The sequence below is a fragment of the Geospiza fortis genome, unplaced genomic scaffold (genome assembly GCF_000277835.1).
Source record: "Geospiza fortis unplaced genomic scaffold, GeoFor_1.0 scaffold138, whole genome shotgun sequence".
Taxonomy (NCBI): Eukaryota; Metazoa; Chordata; class Aves; order Passeriformes; family Thraupidae; genus Geospiza; species Geospiza fortis.
Genome location: NW_005054307.1, coordinates 6749904 through 6774864, shown reverse-complemented (window position 1 = coordinate 6774864; position 24961 = coordinate 6749904). Strand labels below are relative to the sequence as shown.

Here is a 24961-nt window from a genome sequence, read left to right as displayed (position 1 = left end):
GTAGGGAACTAAGCAGAGATTATAAAATCTGTCTTGATAATTAGTGTAGGCCCCTAAGAAGAAGATTCACAGCACAGAGGGAGGTTGTCTAAAATGAGATGATGAGGTGATTATTTAATGAAAACTGTGCTTTCTGTGCAAGAAGAGAGTATCCTGCCTAATTCTTTGTTGCTTTGACCCTTCCAAACAAAAACATAGTAGTCTTTTTTTTCTTTTTTTTTTATTGCTGCTGTTCTGAGATTTTTAAAGCTGGTTGTTGCAAAGGTGCAGTGGTGTCTTTCTTTGTCCTAAATAGTTTCTCTTATGGTAGCTGTTTTTGTTAATTTTTTTATACCAAATTTTACATTTTTTCTGAGGAAGCTTAAATTCTCTTTTTCTGATAGCATTTCTGTAAGGGGTTCCTCAGTAACAAATAAAAATTGCTGTAGTTTGCAAAGATTGACAGCCCTGAGCCTATTGGGTATGCTCTGGTGTAGACCACAGTGCCAAACCAAAACACTTAAAGCAAGTTTTTTGGGGGTTGGGAATATCTTTGAATTTTTGGTTAAATCCTAGCAGGATGGAGTCTTGTATAAACCCTCTTAACACTGTTGCATTATAAACCTAGAACAATCTGCCTTTCAACATAGCAGTGGTGTGATGGTGCTAGTCTGACACAGCAACAGCAGCTTAATGGTTTATGATGAATTGCTATGTTGTGACTCAGCAGTAGGGTTTTTAGAAGTAAGAAATGGTCTGAAATGTTTATATAATCAGTAATTTTATTCTAAACATTTTTTCATTCATCAATAGTGAGTTAAATTCAAAACTGCAAGACACCTTGGAACAAATAGAGGTAAGAATTATTATACTGATGTTCAGTATATGCTAATATTTAACCTCTAAGTATGTGCTGCTATTTAATCTCTGAGTACTAGAGCTTTCTAGTAAAATGTTGTTAGCAATTATAGAATGTGTACATTTCTTTCAAATACTCTCTTTGGATGCTGTAGCCATTGCTGCTCATGTAGACTTTAGTGCTGTAATCAACCTAAATGCTCTATAACGTGTTATGACACAGTCCACTAGTTGTGCTCACTGTAAGTGGTAGAGGAGTAAAATTAAAGAAGTACATAACATTTGAAGTATTGAACTTCCAAATGGTTGTGAAAAGTAAATTAATAAGAAGCCAGTAGGTTTGGATAGGCTGTACAAGAGTTGTACACAGTTTCACAGGAAATTTTAGAGGTTAGCAAACTGGAAACTGCTGGATAGGACCATGCTAAGCTGCAGGAAATAAGACTTGAATAGCTGTGAAGGATGAGACTAAGGTTGGTTTAAGCTGGTAGATAGTATCACAAAAGCAAAGGAATATAAAATGTGAAGTGTCTTCCTGGAAACTGCTGGCAAAAAAAGGGAATGCTTTGAGTTCCGCTACTAGGTAATTTTGAGCTGGAACTTGGCAAGCGTTTTGTAGGAGGTCTAGCAATGTAGGTATGTATGATGTGTATGTGGTGCATGTGATGCATACACATGTAATGTTTAGCAGGAACCTAAATTAGCTATTTGAGCAGCTGTCTACACCCGTTGTCACATGTCTTCAGAAAGTCAGACTAGCACATGTTTTATCATACCTTGTTATTTAATTCCCTGTAAAACTAAAATTTCATCAATTTCCTTCGAGTATGTCTTTGTACTTCAGCTTTTATGCAAAGCTTTTTTTGTTCTTTTAGTCTTTCTCTGATAGTGCTTTATTCAGAGCATGTCTTGTTCACAAAAGCTGGTGGAATGACTGTTTTCTTACCACTCTAACACGGGCCTTGTTAGAGTGAGCACTCATTTTTCCCTTGTGAGCAAATACTGACGTTGCTTGGAAGGAGACTGCATTTTTACTTCCTTCCAGTAACAGCTTTGAGGAGCAAATTACGATCTTATCAAAATATAAAATGTGCCATATTGTTTGGTGAAAGCAATTCACAGCTAACTAAATAATCACATTCAAGATTTTTATTTATTACTTGTGAATGTATAATAATATCTTACTTTCTTCCCATGAAAGTGTCTTATTTTTTACTGGAGTTATGCCTGTGCATATGGAAGAAACATCATGGGGTCATGAAACATGAAGTCATCCTGGGGTCCATGGAGTATTGCTGAAAAATACATGGTCTAATTAATATACAATAATATTCTGCTAGTTAGGAATTCCATAATGAGTCTTTTCAATAGTTGAATGCCTCTGATTAAGTGCATTCCTTTTTCCTTTTTTTAATATTTTTTTAAATTTAGGTTTTAATATAGATCTTACTTTTATACTATGTTACATACAATGATGGTTTTTACAAATGCAAGATGGCTTTAGTGGAAGGGCTATTGAAAAATAATAGAAAAGATTGATGTTCTCTGTTTAATAGCTCTGTTCATGGGCAGTTTTCTTCTTGTACAGGTGTTCTGCAAGAAACAAGAGAAAGAATAAAAAAAATCTGTGTATGTCTGAAATTCAAATTGCTGAGTATTGTTTTAGAGAAGTTCTGGATCTTTAGGTTACTGGTCCTTTTACCGTTTGGCTTAGGGAAGAAAGTACAATAACAACCCCCACCAAATCTCTAGGATTAGCACCAAAAATATTTTGTGGCTAATGATGTAATTAATGAAAATTTTCCAATGGATTAAGTAAAAGTACATAAGAGGCTGAACACCCATCTACCGTGGTTTCTATTTTTAAGAGCAAGACTGTATTGCAAGATCATTAAATAATAAGAATTAAAATTGGTTTAATATTTAGCAAGGAAAGAAAATACTTGTTAACTGTGTATGTTATGTTATTGATTCTTTTTGTTTTTATTTATTATTGGTTGAAAACAACTAGGATTAGGTTGTGTATCTGAATGTATTACAGTGTCTACATGAGAATTATGTTATTAAGCTACATAGTCAAATTCTTTAAATTCTTTAAATTCTGAAAGCTTTATTAGTCATTAAATACATGATCCTATTGAAGTTTTTTCCCCACTTAGTTTACATAGTAGGTCAACTTCATTTCTTGCAGAGCTGTTCAGTATGCTCAGACACAGCTCTGCTGGCAGAACCTGTAGTTGTGTGTCTCCTTTCTTTTTTGACTCTCTCAGGTACTGATTGTTGTGTATACAATACTGCTGATGTAGTATTTATACATGGCTGTCTTGCCAATGAACTTTAAATTCAGGCAGTGTTAGATCCATTTACGAGATGCAGTCAGAGGGTTAAGAATTCTGTAATGGAATTGATTGAGCTGAAACCCCTAAATCGGGTTTTTCTTAGGGGTGGAAGTAGACCAGCTTAGAAATCCCAGCTCTCCCAGATTGATGTTCCTGGCTTTCTCAAAGTAAACATCACTTTGAATTTGACTGCAGAGTTCTTGCTTGTTCTTGGGAGTGGTGAAACTCGTTGGCTGACATTGAAGTACTTACACTGCAAGAACTAACACTTAAGCACCTCAGAACAGTCCAGTCACACACAGTCTTGGTTACTTTACAACCATAATTATCACACTGTTTAAATAAACACCTTCCTCACTTGTTGTTTAAGTGATGTATTGCTTGGCCTGTTTTTTTTTAGTGTTTAATGCATTTTTTCTTTCATTTTTATAGGAACAATTGGATGTAGCGCTTTCCAAAATATGCAAGAATTTTGATATCAATCATTATACAAAGGTACAGCAGGCTTACAGGCTGCTTGGAAAAACACAGGTTAGTACTTATCTTCTGAGGAAGTCACAAAGAATAGTCATGTCACAGCATGAAGCTTTGAGTACTGTGATGGAAATCTACCTCCCTAGTTGTTGTGGTTTAATCCCAGGTGGCAGCTGAGCCCCACACAGCTGCTCGCTTCCTCCTTGGTGCGATGGCTACGTCAGAGGGCAGGCAGGTGTTCAGTCATCCCCAGGACAGCAGGACTCCATCATGTGTAACAGTGACTTGTGAAGATAAACTTCATCACTCCAAATATCCCCCTGTTCTTCCTTCTTGCCCCAGCTTTTATTACTGGGCATGACACTACGTGTTATAGAATATCCCTTTGCTCAGTTGGGGTCAGCTGTCCTGGCTGTGTCTCCTCCCAAATCCTTGTGCACCCCCAGCCCCCTCTGGAGGGTTGGGATGAGAAGCACAAAAGACTTTGACCCTGTGTAAGCCGTGCTCAGCAATGGCTAAAACATCCCTGAACTATCAACACTGTTTGCAGCACAAATCAAAAACACAGCCCCATGCCCCATACCAGCTACTGTGAAGAAAATTAACTCTATGCCAGCCAAAACCAGCACACTAATGCTGATGGATCTTGCCAAATATATGTATACAAAGGTTTTTATAATGCTCATGTAATTTAACAGTACTTGCTAAAGGTAAGCTCTGTGTTATTGCAACCTGTAGTTTTTTGGACAGATCATAACAGTAAAAGTTCCATATTTCAGCTCTGTTTATACGGCTGTTTGCACTATTCATTCTATTTGGTGATGTGAATACTATTTTTTATTGCTAGATCTGTTTTTCTGGGTTGTGCGCTACCGCTCCCTTGAATATTTCCATTTTGTATTGTACTGTTAACATGACGACAATGGAACATGTGAGGAGATCGATTTTTGCAGTAAAGTACATCCCATGGCATGTCAAACACATACTGTGAACATGTCCTGAAAGTTACATCTGTGTGTGCCTAGAGCACTTTCTGTGTAAATAAGAGTAGACCTAGGTTCTCCCATAGGATGGAGTTCTCTTCTATTTGGTGCACTGCGTTGAGGCTTCATTGTGGAAACCCAGAGCACAGGGAATATTCCTCTGTCTGCTCTGGGGTGTCCTGACCCCCAGGGCAGCACTGACTTTGACCCTCATTCATGGAGAAAATTTCCTAGACTTCAAGATAGACTAGAATCCACAAAAGTGTGAAATAGATTATAGAGAGTAGTGTAGGTGTATCACTTGGTGAGAAATTTAGGTTTTGGGATTTTTAGTATGTTGCTGATGGAAGCAAGATGGAGGGCATAGGGTGTCATCCTGGGTTTCTTCTTCATGCTTTTCTTCTTCCTTCTTTTTCTTGGGTTTGGGTGGCATTTTGTAATTGGGCAGAAAAGTCCACATTGCGGGCTCTGTGGGATCAGTTATTGGGTTAAAAGGGAAAATAATCTAGGTGTCAGTTCTTTATTGGTTAATTTTGTATTAAAGGACTTTGTAACAAGAGATTGTTGGCCATTTTGTGCCTTCTAATGAAAAGCTGCTGAACTCACAGTAATGAGGCTGTTTTATTGATAAGAAATAATGAACACCTGAGTCTGAACATGAACTACTGTCTCAAGTGCCTTCAATCCAGACCCAGAGAAACCAATACTTCATACTGGTTTGTTTCTCTGAGAAGGCAATTAATCAGTTTCCTTAAGAAGGTATGAAGTATGGCAGCTAATAGCAAGGTCCTGTGAAGTAAGGGGCATAAGGAGTTAGGAATGTCTTGGAGACTTGGCGGTGATCAGTGCTCATAATACAGGCTGAACGTGGTGGTAGCAGTGTAACAGGGATTGATTTACTTAGGGAAGAGTTTATTCCCCCAGAAAGCTTTAGTTCATAAAGATCAAGTCAAAGCACATGTTCCCTGCTGAAGACAGGATAAGAACCCAAATAATTTTTATTATGCTTGGCTTTTTTAATGCTCTTTCCAGATTTCAGGAGCACATCTGATATAAGATTGCCTTCTCTTGGATTTGTTTTAAAGTTTGTTTTGCATCTTTCTAATAAGAACCTTTCTAGCAAAGTTGGGTTCTTTTTTTTCCTGGCTTGGCTGTAAAACCAGTGCAGCTCTGCAAAAGGATAGAAGTGGATTTATCTTCCCATACTTTGTTAATGTGCAGAACTATTGGAATGCCTAAAGACTGCAACTTAAAATCAGGGCAGAAGATTATTTTAGTGTGCTGTATTCAGTTTCTTATTTACTGAAGAAAAATAGGTATAATGCATTCACTGCATGTCAGGCACATGCCATGTTGAGAAAGGCAGATATTTGTTTGAGAGGAATGAAGTTTCTGACAAAACAAAAATGTTATTTGTTACTGCATGCTTTTGCTTGCTTTTTTCCATTGTAGAGTGACTTGGTTTTGGCATTCATTTTATTACGAGTAAAGCACGTATTTTGAACTTGTCTGAAAATAATTTTGTTGCATTTTTATTCGAATCTCTCCCATATTGACCTCTTCTCAGTAAACAAAATGTCAAGGTTTTTCAGTATCTTCAGTACTTTTCATTTTTTCATTTGTCATTCTGTTTTCTTTAGCTAATTCAGGTTAGGACTAGCTATAGGAAATGGGCTGTTTTTCAATAGGATTTAAGCAGACTTGCTTCATTTTTTGTGGATTGATTGAGTTCTCAGCTCTTGTTGGTAGCTAAAAATATCAAATAGGAAGTAGTGAAACTGAACGCTTTCAAATCTGCTGATTACATATATGTGAAAACAGTGAGAAAATTCAGTTTCTGAAATGGAATAACGTTACATATAATTTATTAAGAACAAGGACACTTGGGAAGCATCCTGACCTGAAACTCAGACATGATTATGGCAAAACTAATGTGTTACATAGTCATTAGTCCTTAGTACATGTTACTTTTTCCTGGAAAAGGTAGTCTTTTTATTTTAAAACAAATGTCTTTTTTTTTCCTCTACCAAAATGAGGAGTTTTATAGGAAATTTATTTATATGAGGTGCATGCCTTTCTGTAATGCTTAATTGTACTTTGGGTTCTTCACTCTGGCAAGTGGATAAAGACTTTGCTTTTAATTTTAATGATTGCAAAGGAAGTATTTTTGATTTAGTTGGCAGTGTTTCCAGTGGGAGAAAGAGCATGAATCTCAACTAATTTCTTTTTGACGCATTATCAATGATTGGGAGGAGGGTAAATGAGTGAGTAAATTCTATAATTAGCTATATTATATTAATATTTCCTAGTGAAAGTGTACAAAAAAAGGTAAAGAGGCAAGATGGCAGGGGAAACTGATTTTACTTGGAATACCTGAACTCTTTTATGTGGCCATATTGTAATATTGCCAAGATCTGTGTTCGGTATTTTTGAGACAGAGATTGGAGGACAGGCTTACAAGCGTTCAGTACTGAAAAAGATGTATGTTAAAAGAAGATGGCTAAAAGATGATGGCAGATGACAAATTGAATTTTTACTGTTTGGTTTTGTGTTACTGCATTTCTTTCAGACAGCAATGGACCAGTTACATATGCACTTCACCCAAGCCATTCACAACACTGTGTTTCAAGTAGTCCTTGGATATGTGGAGCTGTGTGCAGGAAACACAGACACCAAGTTCCAGAAGTTACAGTACAAAGACCTCTGTACAGTATGTAATTCTTGCATATATCTATTGTTTTTAGTCTGAATTTTTTCACTGCTGTAGGTGTACCTTTTGTCAGTAGGGACTCATTTGTTAAGCCTATAGCTACTCTAGTTTCTTAATATAGCTTATGACTATTTGAGCTATTTGTTACTCATAACTTAAGGTTGATTTTGATTACACTAAATCTTAGCACCTTGGAGATTTTGTGCACTCCATCTAACAAAGACCAACATTTCAAAATGTTTGTGTTTTCAGTATGATGTACTAGTTTGGAATAACTATTATCTTTGAACTTCATTCCAGTGCATTTAACTAGTTTTCACCATTTCTCTTTATACTGCATTTCAGTAAGAATTCTTGTAAAGTTTCTAATTTAATTGGTGTCTTCCCATTATTCATGACTTTATATCATTCACTTTTCATTCTCAGATTTAATTTTGCACTTTTGATACCAGGATAAGGGACAGCTATAATATTGAGATGAGAAAGCCTGATGATAGGCAGATCATGGGCTGGGAATATACATATATTTTCCTCTACTGCAAATTTTAAATGCAGTTTCTTGCATATTTTGTAATGTTTTTAGAATGAAGATACAAATTTTTAATTCACTCTCTTAATTTTTTCACTTGGGATTTTACTGTTACACCCTGAGAAATTTTCTAAAATTTCAGTGATGGGGAAGAAGTATGTGAGATATTTTAGGTGGTTCTAATGTAGAATTACCATTTGAAATTATGTTTCCGTCTTGAATGTTCTTTAGGATGTTTGTTTCAGTCACAGACAAAGCCCTCCTCATACTTCATCAACTTAAGGACCCACCCCATCAGTTGCAATTTATTAAATTGAAATACAGTCACAAGGAGATTAAAGTTCATATTCTGATCCATTTTCTGTTCTTTCACTTATCTCCTGGGATCATGTAGCTACCACTAATAATCAACACATCTGCATTGTAAACCATTTCATTTTAAAGAAGTTCCTCTTTGACTTAAAAAGTTAACATTATCTAAGAGCCTTCGTATAAATAAAAGTGTGATAAGCAAAATAAATTTAGTGGGAATAATTGACTTAAGTATTCATGAATATGATGAGTAAGTTTCTGGATAGTTGGTATTTCCACTTCACTGAGATGAATTCTAGTTGCAGAAAGCCAACAAACCCTGATCTTTTTCTCCAAACTGCAGTCCTTTCATCTTTCCGCTATAAGCCTTCAGAGTGTGGTTTTGTTTTTGTTTCTTAGTTTCTAATGAACTTTTCTTCCAGGTTTTTCTTTTTTTTTTCTTTATGCCTCTGTATGTCTTTCAGTTTATTTCTCATTCCTTGCTAATACTAATGATACTAAGCCCGCTTATTTACACTTACAAACTACTACTGAGCTGCTTCTGACCAGTTCTAAAATCCAGATTCAGTGTTGCTGTTTATCCTTATACTTGAGTGTGTGGAAGAATCTTTCAGGTACTTGGAAATACCACATTTTGTAATACACAGAAAGAGGGTGGCTTTAACTGCATGGTTACAAAATTATTACCTTATTGTTTCTGTTAGTCTTTACTTATGCAAAGCCTTAATGACATGATGCTTAAGTTAATGTGACCCTGCAATAGCTGGCATTCTGTATAAATGAAGGTGCTCAGATTTTGGGACTTTATTCTACTGTGAATATTGCTGCAATTGCATTGAAATTTACTTTTTAAATTTTCATTACTATATTGGTAACCATTAGATATTTAGGAACAGGGTGCAGATGGGAAATTTTGGTCTCTTACTATGCTGTTCAGTGTTGGTTGTTGCCTGTTGTAATGCATTTGTGGAATCAGGGTGCTGAATAAGATGAGCTGTTATAGCAATTCAATATCTAACTTCCTGTAGAAAAACCAGCAGGTTTTCATCCCGTGCACTCAGTTGTTGAGGAATAAATTGTTCAAGACTGAAAGATGAGCCCTCTTTTTCTTAGTTTAGTTCAAGTGAGAACCTTCTTCAGGCTGCCAATGCTGTTAAGCCAGGATGCCCTTAACATGTAAAGGGGTTATGGAGTACTTACTCTAATTAAGCAAGGGAAGTCATATAAAAATTGAAGTATTCCTTTTGAGGCAGGTATGCTGCTGTGTGCTCCTGAAAACCTGTCAAATTGAACTCATCTACCTGATTTCCATTGTACATGGGTAGTGGGGGACTACAGTGGCTTTTTTCTTTGGTTTGTTTGCATCTTTTTGGAAGTCAGATACTGGATATTATAATAATGTGAATCTTTTAAAAAAGAGTAATGTTTTCAAAAATTCTTAAGCATTTATGAAAGTTAGTGCCTGTCTACTCAGGGTCACTGATTCATTGTTGAGTCTTTCTTTTCTTAGCAATATGCCATGCTTTTACATGTTTTCTCTTTTTGAATATTTCTGGAGCAGGGCAAAGCTTTGCTGCTTCAGTCTCAAGTTTTGATTTTCTTTATTCTAGTATAAGCTCAAAGAAATTAGGTTGTTTCCTTAGTTTAAATTGAATTACCATGGTATTTAGTAAGTAATCCTTTCTTCCTGTTCACCTGAAAGTCAGTATAGTGATTTGCACAGGAACTTTAGATTTTAGATACTACAAGCCCTGAAATACAGTAAGAATAACAATCCTGATAAGTTAGTAGAGAAAATTGCTCAATCAGCAAGTTTGTTATTTTTTTAACTACTACTTTAAAGCTCATTCAACCCAATGGAGTATTTGCCAGGAAGACTTCTCTGTAGCACTGCAGCACAAAACTCTGCGTCCTTGAACTGACACATGGGGTGGCTGCATCCCTCTGATAATGAGATGGCCTTACTTCTACATCTGTGTCACTGTAAAATAAATGTAAGAGTTAGTTAGCATACAGGCCATTTGAGAAAATTAAAAAGATGCTAACAAATACACTTTGTACTTTTGGATGGCATTTGATTAGTTGACCAAAATCAGGAATCTGTCACTTCGTAAAATACATTTGAAAATGAAACTGATGTATGTCAGCTCCGCTATATAAATTTGAAGAGTTTCTTATGGTTTGTGTTGCTGCAGCAAAAAATGAACACCATTTTGAAGTTTTCCAATGCTGTTTGTTGTTCTGTAGCACATCACATCAGACAGCTACATTCCATGCCTTGCTGATCTCTGCAAAGCTCTCTGGGAAGTCATGCTCAGTTACTACCGAACGATGCAGTGGCATGAGAACCATGACCAAGATGAGGCAGCAGTTGTGTCTTCTGGTAAGAAACCTCTGGGAGCAAAACTTCTGATATTTGGAAATAATGTTTCTTGTGCTCAATTTATTAATTTATATGTTGGTATCTTTGTGGTCTTGCCCCAGTGCCTTCAGCATTTTTGTTGATAGTGTGCAGTAAGGACTAAAGCACTCACTGGATATTTTTACTCTTCGGTATAAGGTTAATTTTTAATGAGTATTTGTATATGCTGGTCTTGCAGATAGAAATGATTTTATTTTAAACAGTGCTTAGGGGAAGTGTCCTTCCCTTTTGGGTTGAATCTTAAAAAAAAAAAATCAATTTTTTGTGTTAAAAAAATTACTTTGGATTGCTGGAGCTGTTTTTTGAGTTGAAGCCATTGCTTGAGTTGAAAGTTTTTATAGCTGTATTAGATGTGAAATTCAGAGTTGAAATATTTGCTTTTGCAATGTGGTGTGAAGAAAGAGTCTAGAGTTTTGATTGAATTGCCCATTCTCAATATTTTTACATTTACAGTTTAAATAAGGTAGTTACATTTTCTTCTCTTGTGTCCATTTTGCTGTGGTTTTTGCAGGTGTAAAATCAAGCAGGTACCATAAAGAACTTACTTCATGGAAAAATGATCGCAGTAGACTCCTAATTCGGCTACATATGCACTTATAAAACTAGTTCCCCTTAGAGTTGTTACTTGTGACATCCTGAGGAAAGAAAACAATCTGCACTCTAAAGCCTTCTACAGGAGCCATTGAGCCTAATAAAGTCATCTGTACAGTCAGATGCATAATTTTAGACACACTGCTTTTAAATGCATGCCAGAATGTTCTGATATGTTTACTACTAAACTTCTGTTACACAGTTTTTAATCTTCTTGGACACACGGCTTAGCTATAATGTACAAATGAAATGTAGTGATCTGCTGAATCACTTTTTCAAATACCTCAGCGATGACTAAGCACACCGAAAGGAATTTTAGAAGTACAGTTTAATTTCAGAGGGACTGTAAATATCTACTGGTTGTTGTTTTTCTAAAGCTCATTGCTTATTCTACAGCAATTAGTGAAACTGTACCGGGAATTCTCATTTCATACTTATTGATTTGATGGCTGTGATATGTGGTAAAGTCAAAGAGTAAAATTCCTGTAGAATGGGCATATATGTCAGAGGGAACCAGGGAGGCAGTTCAGGAGGTTATGCTGAAGTTGTTCTTCATATAAGCCCCACAGACTGGAGCTGTAGATGCACCACTATATCTGGCTTTTATAGTTTTGGGAACTCATGGGTGTCCCAGTATTGTCCCAGTTAATCTCAGCACTCTTAGAAAGTACCTTAAATGTGTCAAGGGACTCTTGATCCTAGGGCACAAGTACAACTGTGGAAGTGAGAAGCTGGACTTGAAAGACATTATAAATAAAGCTCTTTGTATTTTAGTAGTGAAACTTATACAAAAAGTCCTTGGAAAGACAGAATTAAGTATATATAGAACTTGTTTCATCAAACTGAAGATAAAATTAGTGAACGAAAATTATCAACATAACATGAAATGAATGTTGTATTTATCTATATCTATGTCATATTTAATGAGCTACTATTTAGTCTGTGATTTTGTTGTTTGCATGCTAAACAGCAAATTGCTGTAATATGGGGCTTCATCCCTCAAAATAAACTACATAATGGAAAATTTTCCATTACACTGTTTGTTGTGGTCAGAGCATTGTTTGTGTTTTTAGTAAAAAATCAATCAGAAAATGAATTTTAAAGGGACCTATGCAGATAATTTTTTGTTTTCCCTGCTCAAAGCAAAGTGATCTTTGTAGATCACACTGGTTTGTGTGAGGGCTTCCCTGGTTCAGCACATAGCATGAAATTTACTGTGATGTTGATGTAATTTACAGGTATTAGTGAGACAGTGATTTAACAGAAGACCTGAAAGTGAGTGGTAAAATGATCGCTATAGCATTTAAACTTCTGATTTCACATGTGTGATCCTAGGAGTAAAAGTTGGTAACAGCTCTAGGATCTGTAAATGATTCAAAGAAAAGCGAGAAGAAAATGGTGTAGGATGTAAATTCAATTTCAACCATTTTAATTTTTAAAATGTTTCCTTTATAGTACTGTGTAAATTCTGTGCAAGACCTGCTTCGTATTCAAAGAGTGAAGCTAGAAGACAGATTTGATTGAGTTCTTTTTCTTGCTTTCCTCTATCATGCAGGGATTAAACAAAAACCTTTTGTTATTACTGAAAGCTGCCTTTTTGAATTTTGAGAAATACTGAAAAACCTGAAGAATCACTCTATTTAAATCAGGCATCTAGAATAATAACTCCTGGGTGGTTTTGATCCTTCTTTTTATGTGTAGTTATGAATATATGTGTTCTCTGCCTGTTTCAAATTCCTCAATGCGAAATGTGTAAATGCTTGTGCAGTCCTTGATTTTCAAGGAAATTATCCTAAATTAATGTGTTTGCATGTGTGAAATTAGCTGCAGTGCAGTTCATTAAAAGACTGGAAACAAGACCTCTTAGCATGACTGACCATAAACCAAGACCATTGGGAGACTGACAGAGAGATAATATTCCATTGATTTTTTTAGTGAACAATAACATCTATATTGCAGTGTCTGTCCAACCATTCCTTCATGAATTGCAGTTTGGGAGTACAGGGTCTATGGTCTTAATCTAGAGAACAGGTCAAAGACACTGCCTTGTTGAGCATTGCCTTCAGTTTGCAGAAGTTCAAAGAGAGGAGGTTGCAGAAACACAAAGAGTGTGCTCTGGCTAAGATTGCTGGTTTTGTTTCCTTCATAGTCTGGGAAAGGTTAAATCCACTTAGAGGTTTTCTGTTCATAGAAATTAGATTCTTAGATTGTTTCTGTTTGTGTTTCATTTAACCTTCCATGGAAGGTCAGGAAAATGAATTTGTCAGAATTATTACTTTCAGAAGATGAGCATATTTAGGTACAGTTAGTAAATTATGATTTATGTAGGCAAATAATTGTTTTATTATTTTTCTTTCCTAAGGAACATTTTTTGCATGCCCTGCAACAGTAGATATAGTATAGAATTAAGTTTAGGTCTTGTTTGCACATAAAACAGCCTCTTATAATCTCATTTTCAGTTATTAGGGTAGATTCTCAGTTAACCTGCTAAAACAGTCTCACTGTCTTAACACAGGAAAAAGTGGAACGCAGATTTACAGCCTTGAAAAATGAATATCCCTAATATAAACCCAAATTCCGGACTGTATTTATTGTGTTTTTAATTTTGATGGAGAGTTATTCAATTCACAGTACTGGAACTTTGACATTCTGGCTGGTTATTGTGCTGGTTCTGTGTTCTTGAGTTCCAGCCTTGTGGGCACACTAATTCAACTAGCTTGCCAGTAGTTCTTTGTAGTGTTTGTGTGTTCACTGCTGTAATCCCTAGTTTACAAATAAAGCTTTCTCAGTGTTAGATAAAGTTCATAATTTAATAACATGTCCAGCCACACCTTATGGCTGCATCTGAAAGAATTCAAGCAAGACTAGCATCCTTCTCAATATTCATAATCTGTTTTTTGAATTTAAATGGAGGTACAGATGTAGAAAATATAATATTTTTGTTGTTCCTGTTAAGCTTATATAAACATTATTATAATAGGCAATAGTTCTTGTTCTGAGAAACATACTCTGGAAAGGTTTAAATCAGAAACCAGATGGTTGATGAGGAGAAGGACGATGTGCATGACACTGTTCTACTTACAAAGAGTCTGGCCTAGGACTGGGAGAATGAGGCACTGCTAAGTGCTGTTTATAATTAGTGATTGTTACAGATTGTTGACAGTGAGCACTGGATGATCTGAAGGAGATACAATCAAAACATGGTCAGACTGCTGTGTTCTATTGTTATTTTGGTTTAATTGAATGGTCAGTGTCTGATACAAGTAATAACAATTCCTATTAGTGGATGTTTTTTCTTTCATTCTCTTAAATATGTGGTAGTCCAGACAATGCTGCAGGGTCTGTTCTGCATACCTGAAAAGGCTGATAAAAATCTTGTATCCAGCCTCCCATTCCTTACTGGCCTCTTTAGTAAGGTGTTCACAATATTTACATGATATTCTGGATTCAGGGCAAGGCATGACAAGGAAAGAACACTTATATTGTTGATAAAAATTTCATGGTGCTGACAAATGGAGGACATATGTACATAGTTTATGTTTCCGGGCTCTTCTTCAGTAGACAACAAAATTAGACATGAAAAATTGCTCTTTTCTCTAAGGAAGGTGAAGCTAAGCCAGGAGTTTGTGTGGAAAAAGCTGTGAAGCCTAGTAATGAAGAACTGCAAGGGTCAGTTAGGATGAGCTCTCACTGTAATCTTTGCAGTGCATTACTACCTAAGGAACACTACTGGGACAGGTGTTTGGTATGCAGGCCATGAAACTCCCCTGGTCTGCATTAGCATATAATGCTTATGTGCTTATATGTGTGTTATTAATTTCTGTTCAAAAGTTTAGGGCAAAGTAGTTCTTCTGGAATTTGCATAATCAATAATATGGCAATAGCTAAGGAAATGTAATTCTGTGTAGGATAACTTTCAAAGCTTTTGGAAATACTTAAAATGTCTTTAACCTGAAGTTTCAGATGGAAACAATGTGATTGGAACTGAAGAGAACAGTTTTGACCGCAACTATGTCAAAAAGAAATTGGAGCATGGGCTTTCACGAATATGGCAGGTATGGGTTTTGAATTTTATTTCCCTCTAAGTATTTTCCCCCCCCTTCCGCCTCTCCAGTATTAATTATGGTTATATTTATACTAATGTTCTTAAAGAAATGTCTCCAGATTTTTTTTAAAGGGACTTTTTTAAAGTGACCACGGATATATAATTTCTATGACTCAGTGATTTCAATGCTTCCAAACTCAGTCAAGATACCAAACGATAGTAATAGGACTTTTGTCTGATCCCATTTCTTTCAACCTGTGTGCTGCCACACAATCTCTTTTCTTCTCATGTGCTTTTCTCTGTATACTGCTTTATATTTCTGGTATAACCATAGCTCTGGAGAACCTGGAGCCTTGTGAACCTGACTGGTTTCATGATATTCCTGGTGTGATTGCTGGATCAGTTTGGTGTGCAGTGTCACCCAAAATGTATAATGAAAAAGCTGATTTCTGTTTTTGCATTGACAATAAAGCATCTAGGATTGACTCTATCTGTTTTACAAAGTGCTAAAGAAACTGATTATAAAATTGTTTTAGAGAAATTACTCACGTTACAGAAAATGGAATTCTATTCTAAATCTCAAAAAAAGGATTTTTAAGTGCAAGCAACTGACAAGTGTTAATGAACCAGGCATCCAAGCCTTCACTTTTTGTTTTCAGCGTATTAAGTATACAAAAACTTGTTTGTGTTTTGTAGGATGTTCAATTGAAAGTGAAAACATATCTTCTGGGGACAGATTTGTCTAACTTCAAATACGATGACTTCATATTTGTACTTGATGTTATCAGCAGGTATGCTGGTGTGGTTGTAAGACCTTTAAGTACATGTCCACAAACGAGCTCTGATAAGATAGCACTGTTGATTAAGGCTGATATTTGCATTTTGATGCCAGTTTCATTCAAGTGTGCTGATAGCTTGAAGAGCAGTTCTTCTATATGTGAGAGTTTATGAGGATCTATTTAGGAGAGGTAGCATGAACTGCTGTGCTGCTTAAGTGTGATATAATTTCAGTATTGTCTCCTTTTAAGATAAGGTATGTGCAGGTCTAGCAATTTTTTTTCTAAGAGCTTTTAAAGGGGGTCTGAGTCAAGCAGAAAAATGCTGTGGTACTGCAACCTGTACAATATTATATCCTTCTGTTGTGGTAATAAAATGACAGATTGAGACTGTGAACTGACAGCTTGCCCTGTGTAGCGGGCTCTCAAAAATACATTTATTTTGCTTATGGCTCTTTATCTCTATGTGTATGGCGCAAAATGATAGGATTTGAAGGAAAATGAGACATGAACTTTTGGGAATGCAACCTTAACATTGCAATGTAACATTGGTGCTCTGTGTTTATGAAGATTCATCTACACTCATAGTTGGAACAGCAGTATTAAGAAATCAATAAATATGTCTAAACTTTGTTTTATTACTCTAGGCTGATGCAGGTTGGAGAAGAATTTTGTGGCAGTAAGTCTGAAGTTTTGCAAGAATCTATCAGAAAACAAAGTGTTAACTATTTCAAAACATACCACAGGTGAGGCTATTATATGTGCAGTAGATGATTCTAATGACATTTATTATTGTTGGGTAAGTGCTTTCCAAAGGAATTCCACTGCATAATGTTCCTGCATTGAGATTGACTGTAGAGTAGGTTTTCTGATGACAGTAAGGCTCTGAGCCCTGGAGAAAAAGGGAGAGGATAGAGAAGCCTTTGTTTCCACTGTGTTTGTGGAAAACTGTAGTTCTGCAGCAGGCAAGTCAGATAAAGATGAACAATATTTTAATGTAGAATTTCAGTAGTTTTTAGGTTGCTTCTTGTCTCCTGGCATCCTGAGAAGGAATGCCTCTGAAGTCCATACTTGGTAGCAAAGTTGCTTAAGAAGACTCATCATGACTATGACATCATGAGAAGACTTATGACTGTGAAGTGTTTTTTCAATGTACAATTCTGTCTTGAATCAAGTAAGATATTTAGAACTGAGTCCATCCTTTTGAGTCATGTCTCATGGCTTGTTTGTTGGCAGGATGTAATTACATTTCAGTCAGCTCTATTGTTATATTACATGAGGCCAGCCATGTATTGTCACAGACAGGCATTCTCTGGACTCAGATATGATCTATGGCTATAACAGCATCGACACCTATCTTTCTATTTGTTTGTGTTAGTTGTCTTGATTTTAGAAATGTTTTGGTTTGGGTGATTGACAGCTTTTTAATTCTAGTTGTCTAGCATTACGTTCTTTCTGTGTGTAAAAACTAGGAAGATATGAGGAGAAATACAGCCTTCCATGTTCTAGGAAATGCTTACTTTCCTAGTCTTGATCTGTTGTCCTCTTGTTTGGGAGCTATCATAAAGCTAATACATCCAGAGCTGTTTGAAAAGTCTTAGGCTTTCTGCCTAAAATCCATGAAGTATGAAAATTACGGCAAGAAGGACATGAAACAGTATCTGAATTCAGAAGATGAGAATGTGGTTTGGAATTTCTTCCAGCTTTGGTAGTTCGTAGCTAGGAATTCTTTCTCATCATTTGATAAAGACCTCAGTTCCAATTGTCTGAAAAACTTGAGCCTTACTCAGATCCACATTATGTCTTGTCAGGAGATGCCACCTATTTTTATTTCTTGAAATTTTTCTGAATCCTAGACATAATTTCATGAACTGACTTTGGTCAACCTTACCATCTTTTGCTACACTGACGTATCACATAATGCCTTGTTGGGTTAAGTAAACGTAATTTCAACTGTTACATTTCTGTGTATGTTTAACTGCTTACGTAATCATAGGCTAATTTTCTGAATTATCTTTGGTTAAGGAACGCTGCTGGAATATGTATAGAAATAGTAATTTTTTGTAATAACTTGTTTTTTTTTAAGATAATGTAATTCTTGTGAAAATAAAATTAAATATTTATTTACAGGAATTAAATTATATGAAACCTTTTAATACTTTCTATATGTTTTATGCTGCATGGATATTGTGAAGATTAATTAGCTGATGTTTTCATTCTCAGAAGGAAAAACATAAAAAACCTGTCTCACAGCTATATCCCCTAGGTTGTTTTATATAAAGCTTTAAGCCTCTTGCCTTTTCAGATCAAGCTGATGTGGCTTTCACTTCTCTTGGGTATTTAATTGGAGGGTGGGGGAAGGCTGTAGTGCTTTTAAAGATTCATTAGTACATGAAAGCTACACAGAGCTGAAATGCTTAGAGTCCAGGGGTAATCAGTTCTTTGTGTAGTTTGACATACGTGGCCTCCTGGGCAGTATGGTGTTATGGAGAACTGCCAACACAGAGAAAATATTGAAAGGAATTGGCTGTGTGATTCAAAAAGCATAGAAGAGAATATAGTACTAGAGCATACAGGAAGCCTTTTTTTTGAGTGCAAGCTGATCTGATAAATGAGAATGGGCTTTTGGCAAAGAGCATCAATAAGATGATTTTTGAAATGCAATTTACTTTTTGTACTGATACACTTGTAAAAAGGTGTGTCTGATCACTTAAGCTTTTCAGAGAATGAATGCATCAGGTCTTCTTGCATTCCCCTTCCTAAATGTATATGCTGGTAAAAATTAAGAACATTAATTTAAGTACTCTGTCAGAGCCTTGGTTTCAGGTTCTAAATTCTACAAAACCTGTTGTGTGGCTTTTGAATGTTTGCTTTTCTATGATTCTCACCTCAGTCTCCCTCACAAAGACTTTTAATCTCTAATGCTGGTTTTCACAGCATCTCTGTCTGTTGTTTGTGTTGGCTTTACTGTGAGAAGATCTGCAAGCTATGGGTGTTCAATGCCCTGAAAATAGTCTATTTGTATTTAACTTGGGAATTTAAATAAACACAGAAAACTGTAGTCACAATTCAACACATTGCTTATCTCAATGTGGCAAGCAAATTTTAATTTTAGTGGTGGTTGTAGTTTATTATTGAAGTCGTAGTATTCCTAGAATATTTTATTGCCTAATTAGAAACCCAGTGCATAATTTACCAACTGTTACTTGTTAAACAAAACAATATGCCCTATATTAAGAGGAAAAGATAGAGCAGTGTGATCCCAAAAGAATTCATTGCTGTCTTTTCCTATACGTTCCATTTATGTGGCGATTTTGTTTTCTTTATCAAAGATGTTTCTGCTTATGACAGAGTGGAGGTTTTTCTAGTGATTAAAAACAACAGAAGAAATATAGACATGTAATGGCTTGATTACTTTTCCTTATTACTGTATTACTGATACCAAAGTAAAATTAAGCTATGAAGAAAATTAGAGACTAATAGCCATTTAAGTTTTTTCTTTAAAAGGTTGGTATGTCTGTAGAATATGATTTCTTTCCACTTCCCTTTGCTCTCTGTTGCCTTCAGTGTGTTTGAAAGAAACACCTGTCTTATGTGGACTCTCAGAACCTGTTGTACTGCTAGTGGAGTGTTTGTGTATATTATATTGCTTTCTACAGTTTACAGAGGAAAAAGATCCAGTATTTCTGCATATTTGTACGTGTCCCTCTATAATGTGTTACGGTTTTGACTAAAAGAATTAGTTTACAAATTTTGGAGATAGTCTCAAAGAATATCTTTCTGCAGAGGTGTCATAAAAAATAGACTGCTATGGTAGCCACAGCTTTTGGTGGTTTGTTGGTTAGAAGAATTGCCTAAATACTTGTTTTAAAGTGTAACTTTTTGTACAGTTTTAGAATTACTTCACTGCAGAAGCGAAGTAATTGCCAATTTTGTGATTTACTCTTTCTGCCAATTAAGAGTATTCATTTGTGTTTCAGAACCCGTCTTGAAGAACTAAGAATGTTTTTGGAGAATGAGACCTGGGAACTTTGTCCTGTTAAATCAAGCTTTAGTATTTTGCAGCTTCATGTATGTTCTATGCATAAAGTATACAAATTTATTAATATTTAATAACTAAGAGTCACAATGTTCTAAGAAGTAGTAAGATCCATGAACTATTGTACAAATGTTTTTAATGGCTTCTAAAAGCTCCTCAGTTTTACTTCATGATATTAGAAACTTAGGAGTCAAATAGTTTTGAAAGAATAGTGTTTCTGTTTCAGGCAGGCAGAGGTTTTTATGGAAGATGCTAGAGTTGTAAGCATAATGTTAGCCTCAATGTAATGTTAGTTTCAATGTACTGTTAATATGTCTGTTTTTAATTTCTAAATTATTCATCTGACAGTAAGATGCTAAAACATGAGTGCCTGAAAGTAGTTGCATGAGCACTCACTAGCTTGTACCAACTTGGCATCTGTTTCTGGAAACATAGGTCATACAGCCTCATTTGGACAGGAAAAAAAATATTCTTCAGTGGTGAAGTCCATCTGAAAGCAAGTAATCACTGTACTTACCTTCTAATCATCTGAAGTGGTTTTTTTTTATTTTTAGCATGTGGTGGATGAAATTAACTTGTTTTGCCAAATAAAACATGGTGCCTGTGGTTAAAGCTATAACTGAAGTTCAGAAATGTTTTAGCACAGCAATGTTAAGCAAGATCATTTTGCAACCTCTGTGGAATTAGCTGTAGAAGTAAGCAATAGGCTACAGGGTCACTAAAAGTATGGTGGATAAAGGGAGGGAGGACCCTCAGCAGCATTCAGCAGCAAAAGAAATAATATTTTTAATAAAGAAATGGGATTAAAAATCTGTACATACTGCTCAAGGGACTGGAGCAGCAGAAAATGGCAGACAGTTACTGATTTGTTTAAGCAAACAGAATTCTAACATTGTAGTCCTTTTTGCTGCATGTGTTTTAGTCTTTGAACCTTTAGTTAAATGAAAATGTACATTTTGCCATTATGAATATCAATAGCTAGAGTTTAATAGATAAAAATGGCATGTAATCTGAGATAAGTTGTGTTTTGTTAAGGAAAAAGTAAAAAGAATCATGCCTTTTGGATCCTGCTTGGTCCATGCACTTGCAAAAGTTTGTGTACTCACCCATTGATCAGAAACTGCAGTGGGTTTGAGAAGTAAAAAAATCTTGACAACTTTTAAAAATAAAATATCAACAAGAAAATTTCAGCTTTAGTAAATTACTAGGTAACTTGTGTAAAGAAAACTGCATTTTTAAAATAGAATTTAAGTATTTTTTTATCTCCTTATTTCTGTGAAATAAAAACCACAATTAGTGTTCACCTAGTTTAAGACAGTAAATGCTTTCAGAATGCAGATGTAGTATTGCATGTTGTAGCAGAAAACTTCTGAAAGTACAAAGACAAGCAGCATAAGGTTGTCACTTTTGAGGTTAACTTGAGCCAGCGTGAAAAGCATGTTTAAATAAGCAGCAAACTTTGGCTAAAAGTTAATTGTCCACAAGTTTGTTGTTACCCTTTGTTTTTATGGAACTGGAGTCCTTATAATATTGAAAATGCCTGATGACAATGTGATTTATTCCTGTTGACAGGAATTTAAGTTCTTGGAGCAGTCGCGTTCCCCGTCGGTGTCGCCGAGTAAGCAGCCTGCCTCTGCAGCTTCATCGGCCGTGACGCTGTTCCAGCAGTACTGCGCCGGGGGAAACCCCTTTGAAATTCAGGCCGACAGCAAGGATGATGAGACTGAAGATGTGTTAGCTTCCAATGGGGTATGGAGTCTTTCAGGAAAAAAGCAAAAAAAAAAAAAGACAAATAGTGCCTTCAGTAAATGATGGTTTATTTTGTGAGGCAATGGTGGTAAGGCGCCTTAGTACAAGAATCTGTTGCCTGCAGTACTGTGCTGCTTTGCTTTTAAAAATGCCAGAAAGTCAGGCATCCTGTTTAAAGTTCTGTTTGTTTTGCACTGAATCACTTTTTTTCCACTGAAGTCAAGCATTCCTGAAGGTTAGCAAGACAGTTTCTACCTAAATTAGTATTTTTCCAGGCGTTTAAGTTAGCATTCTTTGTGGAGGTAATTTTATCATTTTAGGACTTGTTTTCTGGCTTTATAGGAAAGAACTGTTGTGGGTTGCTCCTTTTGTTGTATTTGTTCGCTCCAATGTGATTTGCCGTGGATTTTCTGATGTTTGTTACATCACTTTTAGTTGTAATTGAACTGCTCAGGACACTCTCTTTATTGTGGGTTCTTCCATAAAACTGAACAATAACCGTGTGGATTTTTTTCAGAGGTCTGTCAAAATGTATCAATGATCAAGTGTGTTTCAATGTAAAACTTTGTACCGTTTTCTTAAATGCTACATTATCATGTTTTTGTTTAAGCTTTTGTTATTGTTTATTCCTTTGAGGAGTGATGTTTTCTTGGGCTTAACTTGTGCTACTGAGGCTGGATAGCATCTTGAGAACAAAAAAGAACAATTGCTGCTTAGTGATTTCAAACTCCTCTGATACCTTGCAGATTGCTGCTAGTGAATGAGAGCCTGCATTGTTCCCATATTTTGTGTTTAGTGACTTGTAAGCAGCACACTTACACTTGTAGAAGGGATTTGTAGAATTGTCTTCATTTCTTGGCTATGGATAGGTTGAGGTGTTTTTATTTCTCTCTGCACATTTGTATGAGACATGAAAACTCTGTATACAAGTTAGGACAGACCTTCTTTGGTCTTTCCGTTTCTGACATTTTACCCTTCAGAATCTGTTTCTCCTAGCTCGAAGAAAAATTTAGAAGACATTGTCTTACTCTGTGCTAAGCTTTTGCGAGCATTAATTCATTTGATGAAAAACTAGGTAGCAAATGCTGATGAACATGTTGGAGACATTATTTTGTTGGCTTTTGCCAGCATGAAGTGTTACAATGCTGCCTTCTGTCAGTAAGACAGAATCACTGAATTGTTATTGTTCGAAGGGACCTCTGTCACAGAGACTGCAGGCTTATGACAGAGATAGTGGTCCTGCAGGTCTTACTGGCACTCTTTGAAACCTACATGAGTTACAAAACACAAGTGTCAAACAGACAGAGATTTGTCTCTCTGAATGAGCAAGTTAATTAACTTGTGTACAGGATATCTCCCAGGGCTGGTGTTGGAATGAAGGTATTTTATGACTGAGGTGACTGTACTCTACAGATAACTGTCCTACTTTCCCTTTTGACATTTTTAGTCTCCTCTCTGCATTTCTGTCCCAGAGGCAGGCTAACTGAGGTTCATGTTAATAGATCCTTTGGGATGGGTTAGAGTGAAACAACACTGAATGATGCATATAAATGGAAGGTTTATTTTAGAACAATTAGGTTTCTGTGGATATGACATATGTAGTCATTTTATCTAGCATGTTGTTATCTACAGTAATAGAACAATATAAAAGTATCAAGATATAACTTAACAAAATATCCAAAGAAAAAGGGAAAGGGTAAGAGTAGATAGTGGAAAGATAACACAACTCATGGATCCAAGCAGGACTTAGTTTTTACAATTTCGGTGTCCATTGGTCAAAGTGATGGCCACAATCTTGATCTGTTGGGGCTGAGGGAAACCACCAAACATGAAAGTTCACTGGGTTAATAGATATTCATGTTCTGGGGGGAGAAGCCAGGTACCTTCACTGCAGGGGTGTTTTTGGCTGCTGCAACACTGTGGATCATGTGCAGTCCTCTCATGCAAGGCTGCAGAAATGAGTCTGGGGGCATTTTGGGGGTCTTTGATATTTGTGGCCCCCTCTAAATAACTTGGCTGCTGTTTGACCTGGCTTAGTTGAGCCAATTATGCATTCTCAGAAGGGGTGAATACCTTGAGGCTTACGTGATACTTCCTCATGGGAAGGACATCGTCATGATAAAAAGCATTATCCTGTCTCTCAGGATCTGTTTATTACTGACCTTTTTCTGTATCTGGGTCAAAAAATGGCTTGTTGCTAAACAAAGGCTGGTTTTTCATGGTCATCCTTTGGTGGTGGGTGTGCACCTCCTCTGTCTTATGGAGATCAGAGGCTTTGCCAGCACAGTTGGCTGTGCAAACCCGGCCTCAGCAGAGTGCCTGCTGCTCTTGCAAACTGCTGCTTGCTTGAGCCATTAACCTTTAACGTTTCAGTCTCACAACTGTCTGTTCCAAAGTGCTGACACACAGAGAGCTGCTGTTTAAAATGTAGAAGGTACACCTATTTTGTTATTCTTTACATAGAAATATAAATAACCTGCTTAAATAACACAGGATAAAATTTTTACTAAGACTTTGTGTTTCAGTGACTGACCAATTAAGGTGGAGGCACATTTTAGCACTGAAAATTGGAATTATCTCAGATGGAGGTTGCAATATTTTGTTTCCAGAGAATATAGGCATGTTGTCAAATATAGAAAGAAGTAGCACGATAAGGACATAAACATTTAATTTACTTGTCAGTTTATCTGTAGGGTGGGAAGATCTGTCAGGATTTATTTTGAGAATTTTAGAGTCTTTAAGTGCTTAGATGTTGCAAAATGGGGCCCCTGGACCCAATTAGCTCAGCTCTGTATCTTGAGCTTTGGTGAGATGCTTTATGTCCCTTTTCTGTAGTTTCTTAAAATGTGTCTGTTGTGCCACAGTTAACTTCCAGTATTGTAACACTCTTCAACTTTGATGAATCTTACAGCTTCCTGTGGGTTGGTTTGAGGGCATTGCCTTAACACTTTACCTCATTATTGCTACAAGATACCTGAATTCATTTTAGCACTTCAAAACTTTACTGCAGACTGTGTATATTCAAAACAGATCTATAAGGTCTCTTCAGATTGAGGTCACTATTAATAGTTGTTATTTAATGCATACTTTAAAATACAAATGCATTTATCTCATAAATAGCTGTTCCCTCAATCTAATGCTATTAATGATCTGGG

The 24961-nt window shown here is 36.1% G+C and overlaps 1 protein-coding gene across 1 annotated transcript in view; it reads left to right on the top strand.

Moving 5' to 3' along the window:
* VPS50 (VPS50 subunit of EARP/GARPII complex) overlaps positions 1-24961 on the top strand; it is a 79490-nt gene that overhangs the window by 23432 nt on the left and 31097 nt on the right. Inside the window, exons 11-19 of the mRNA XM_014312102.2 lie at positions 793-835; positions 3609-3707; positions 7203-7343; positions 10432-10567; positions 15155-15252; positions 15939-16033; positions 16666-16764; positions 19999-20089; positions 21630-21806. Coding sequence (XP_014167577.1) covers positions 793-835; positions 3609-3707; positions 7203-7343; positions 10432-10567; positions 15155-15252; positions 15939-16033; positions 16666-16764; positions 19999-20089; positions 21630-21806 — 979 coding nt within the window. The remainder of the gene's footprint in view (positions 1-792; positions 836-3608; positions 3708-7202; positions 7344-10431; positions 10568-15154; positions 15253-15938; positions 16034-16665; positions 16765-19998; positions 20090-21629; positions 21807-24961) is intronic.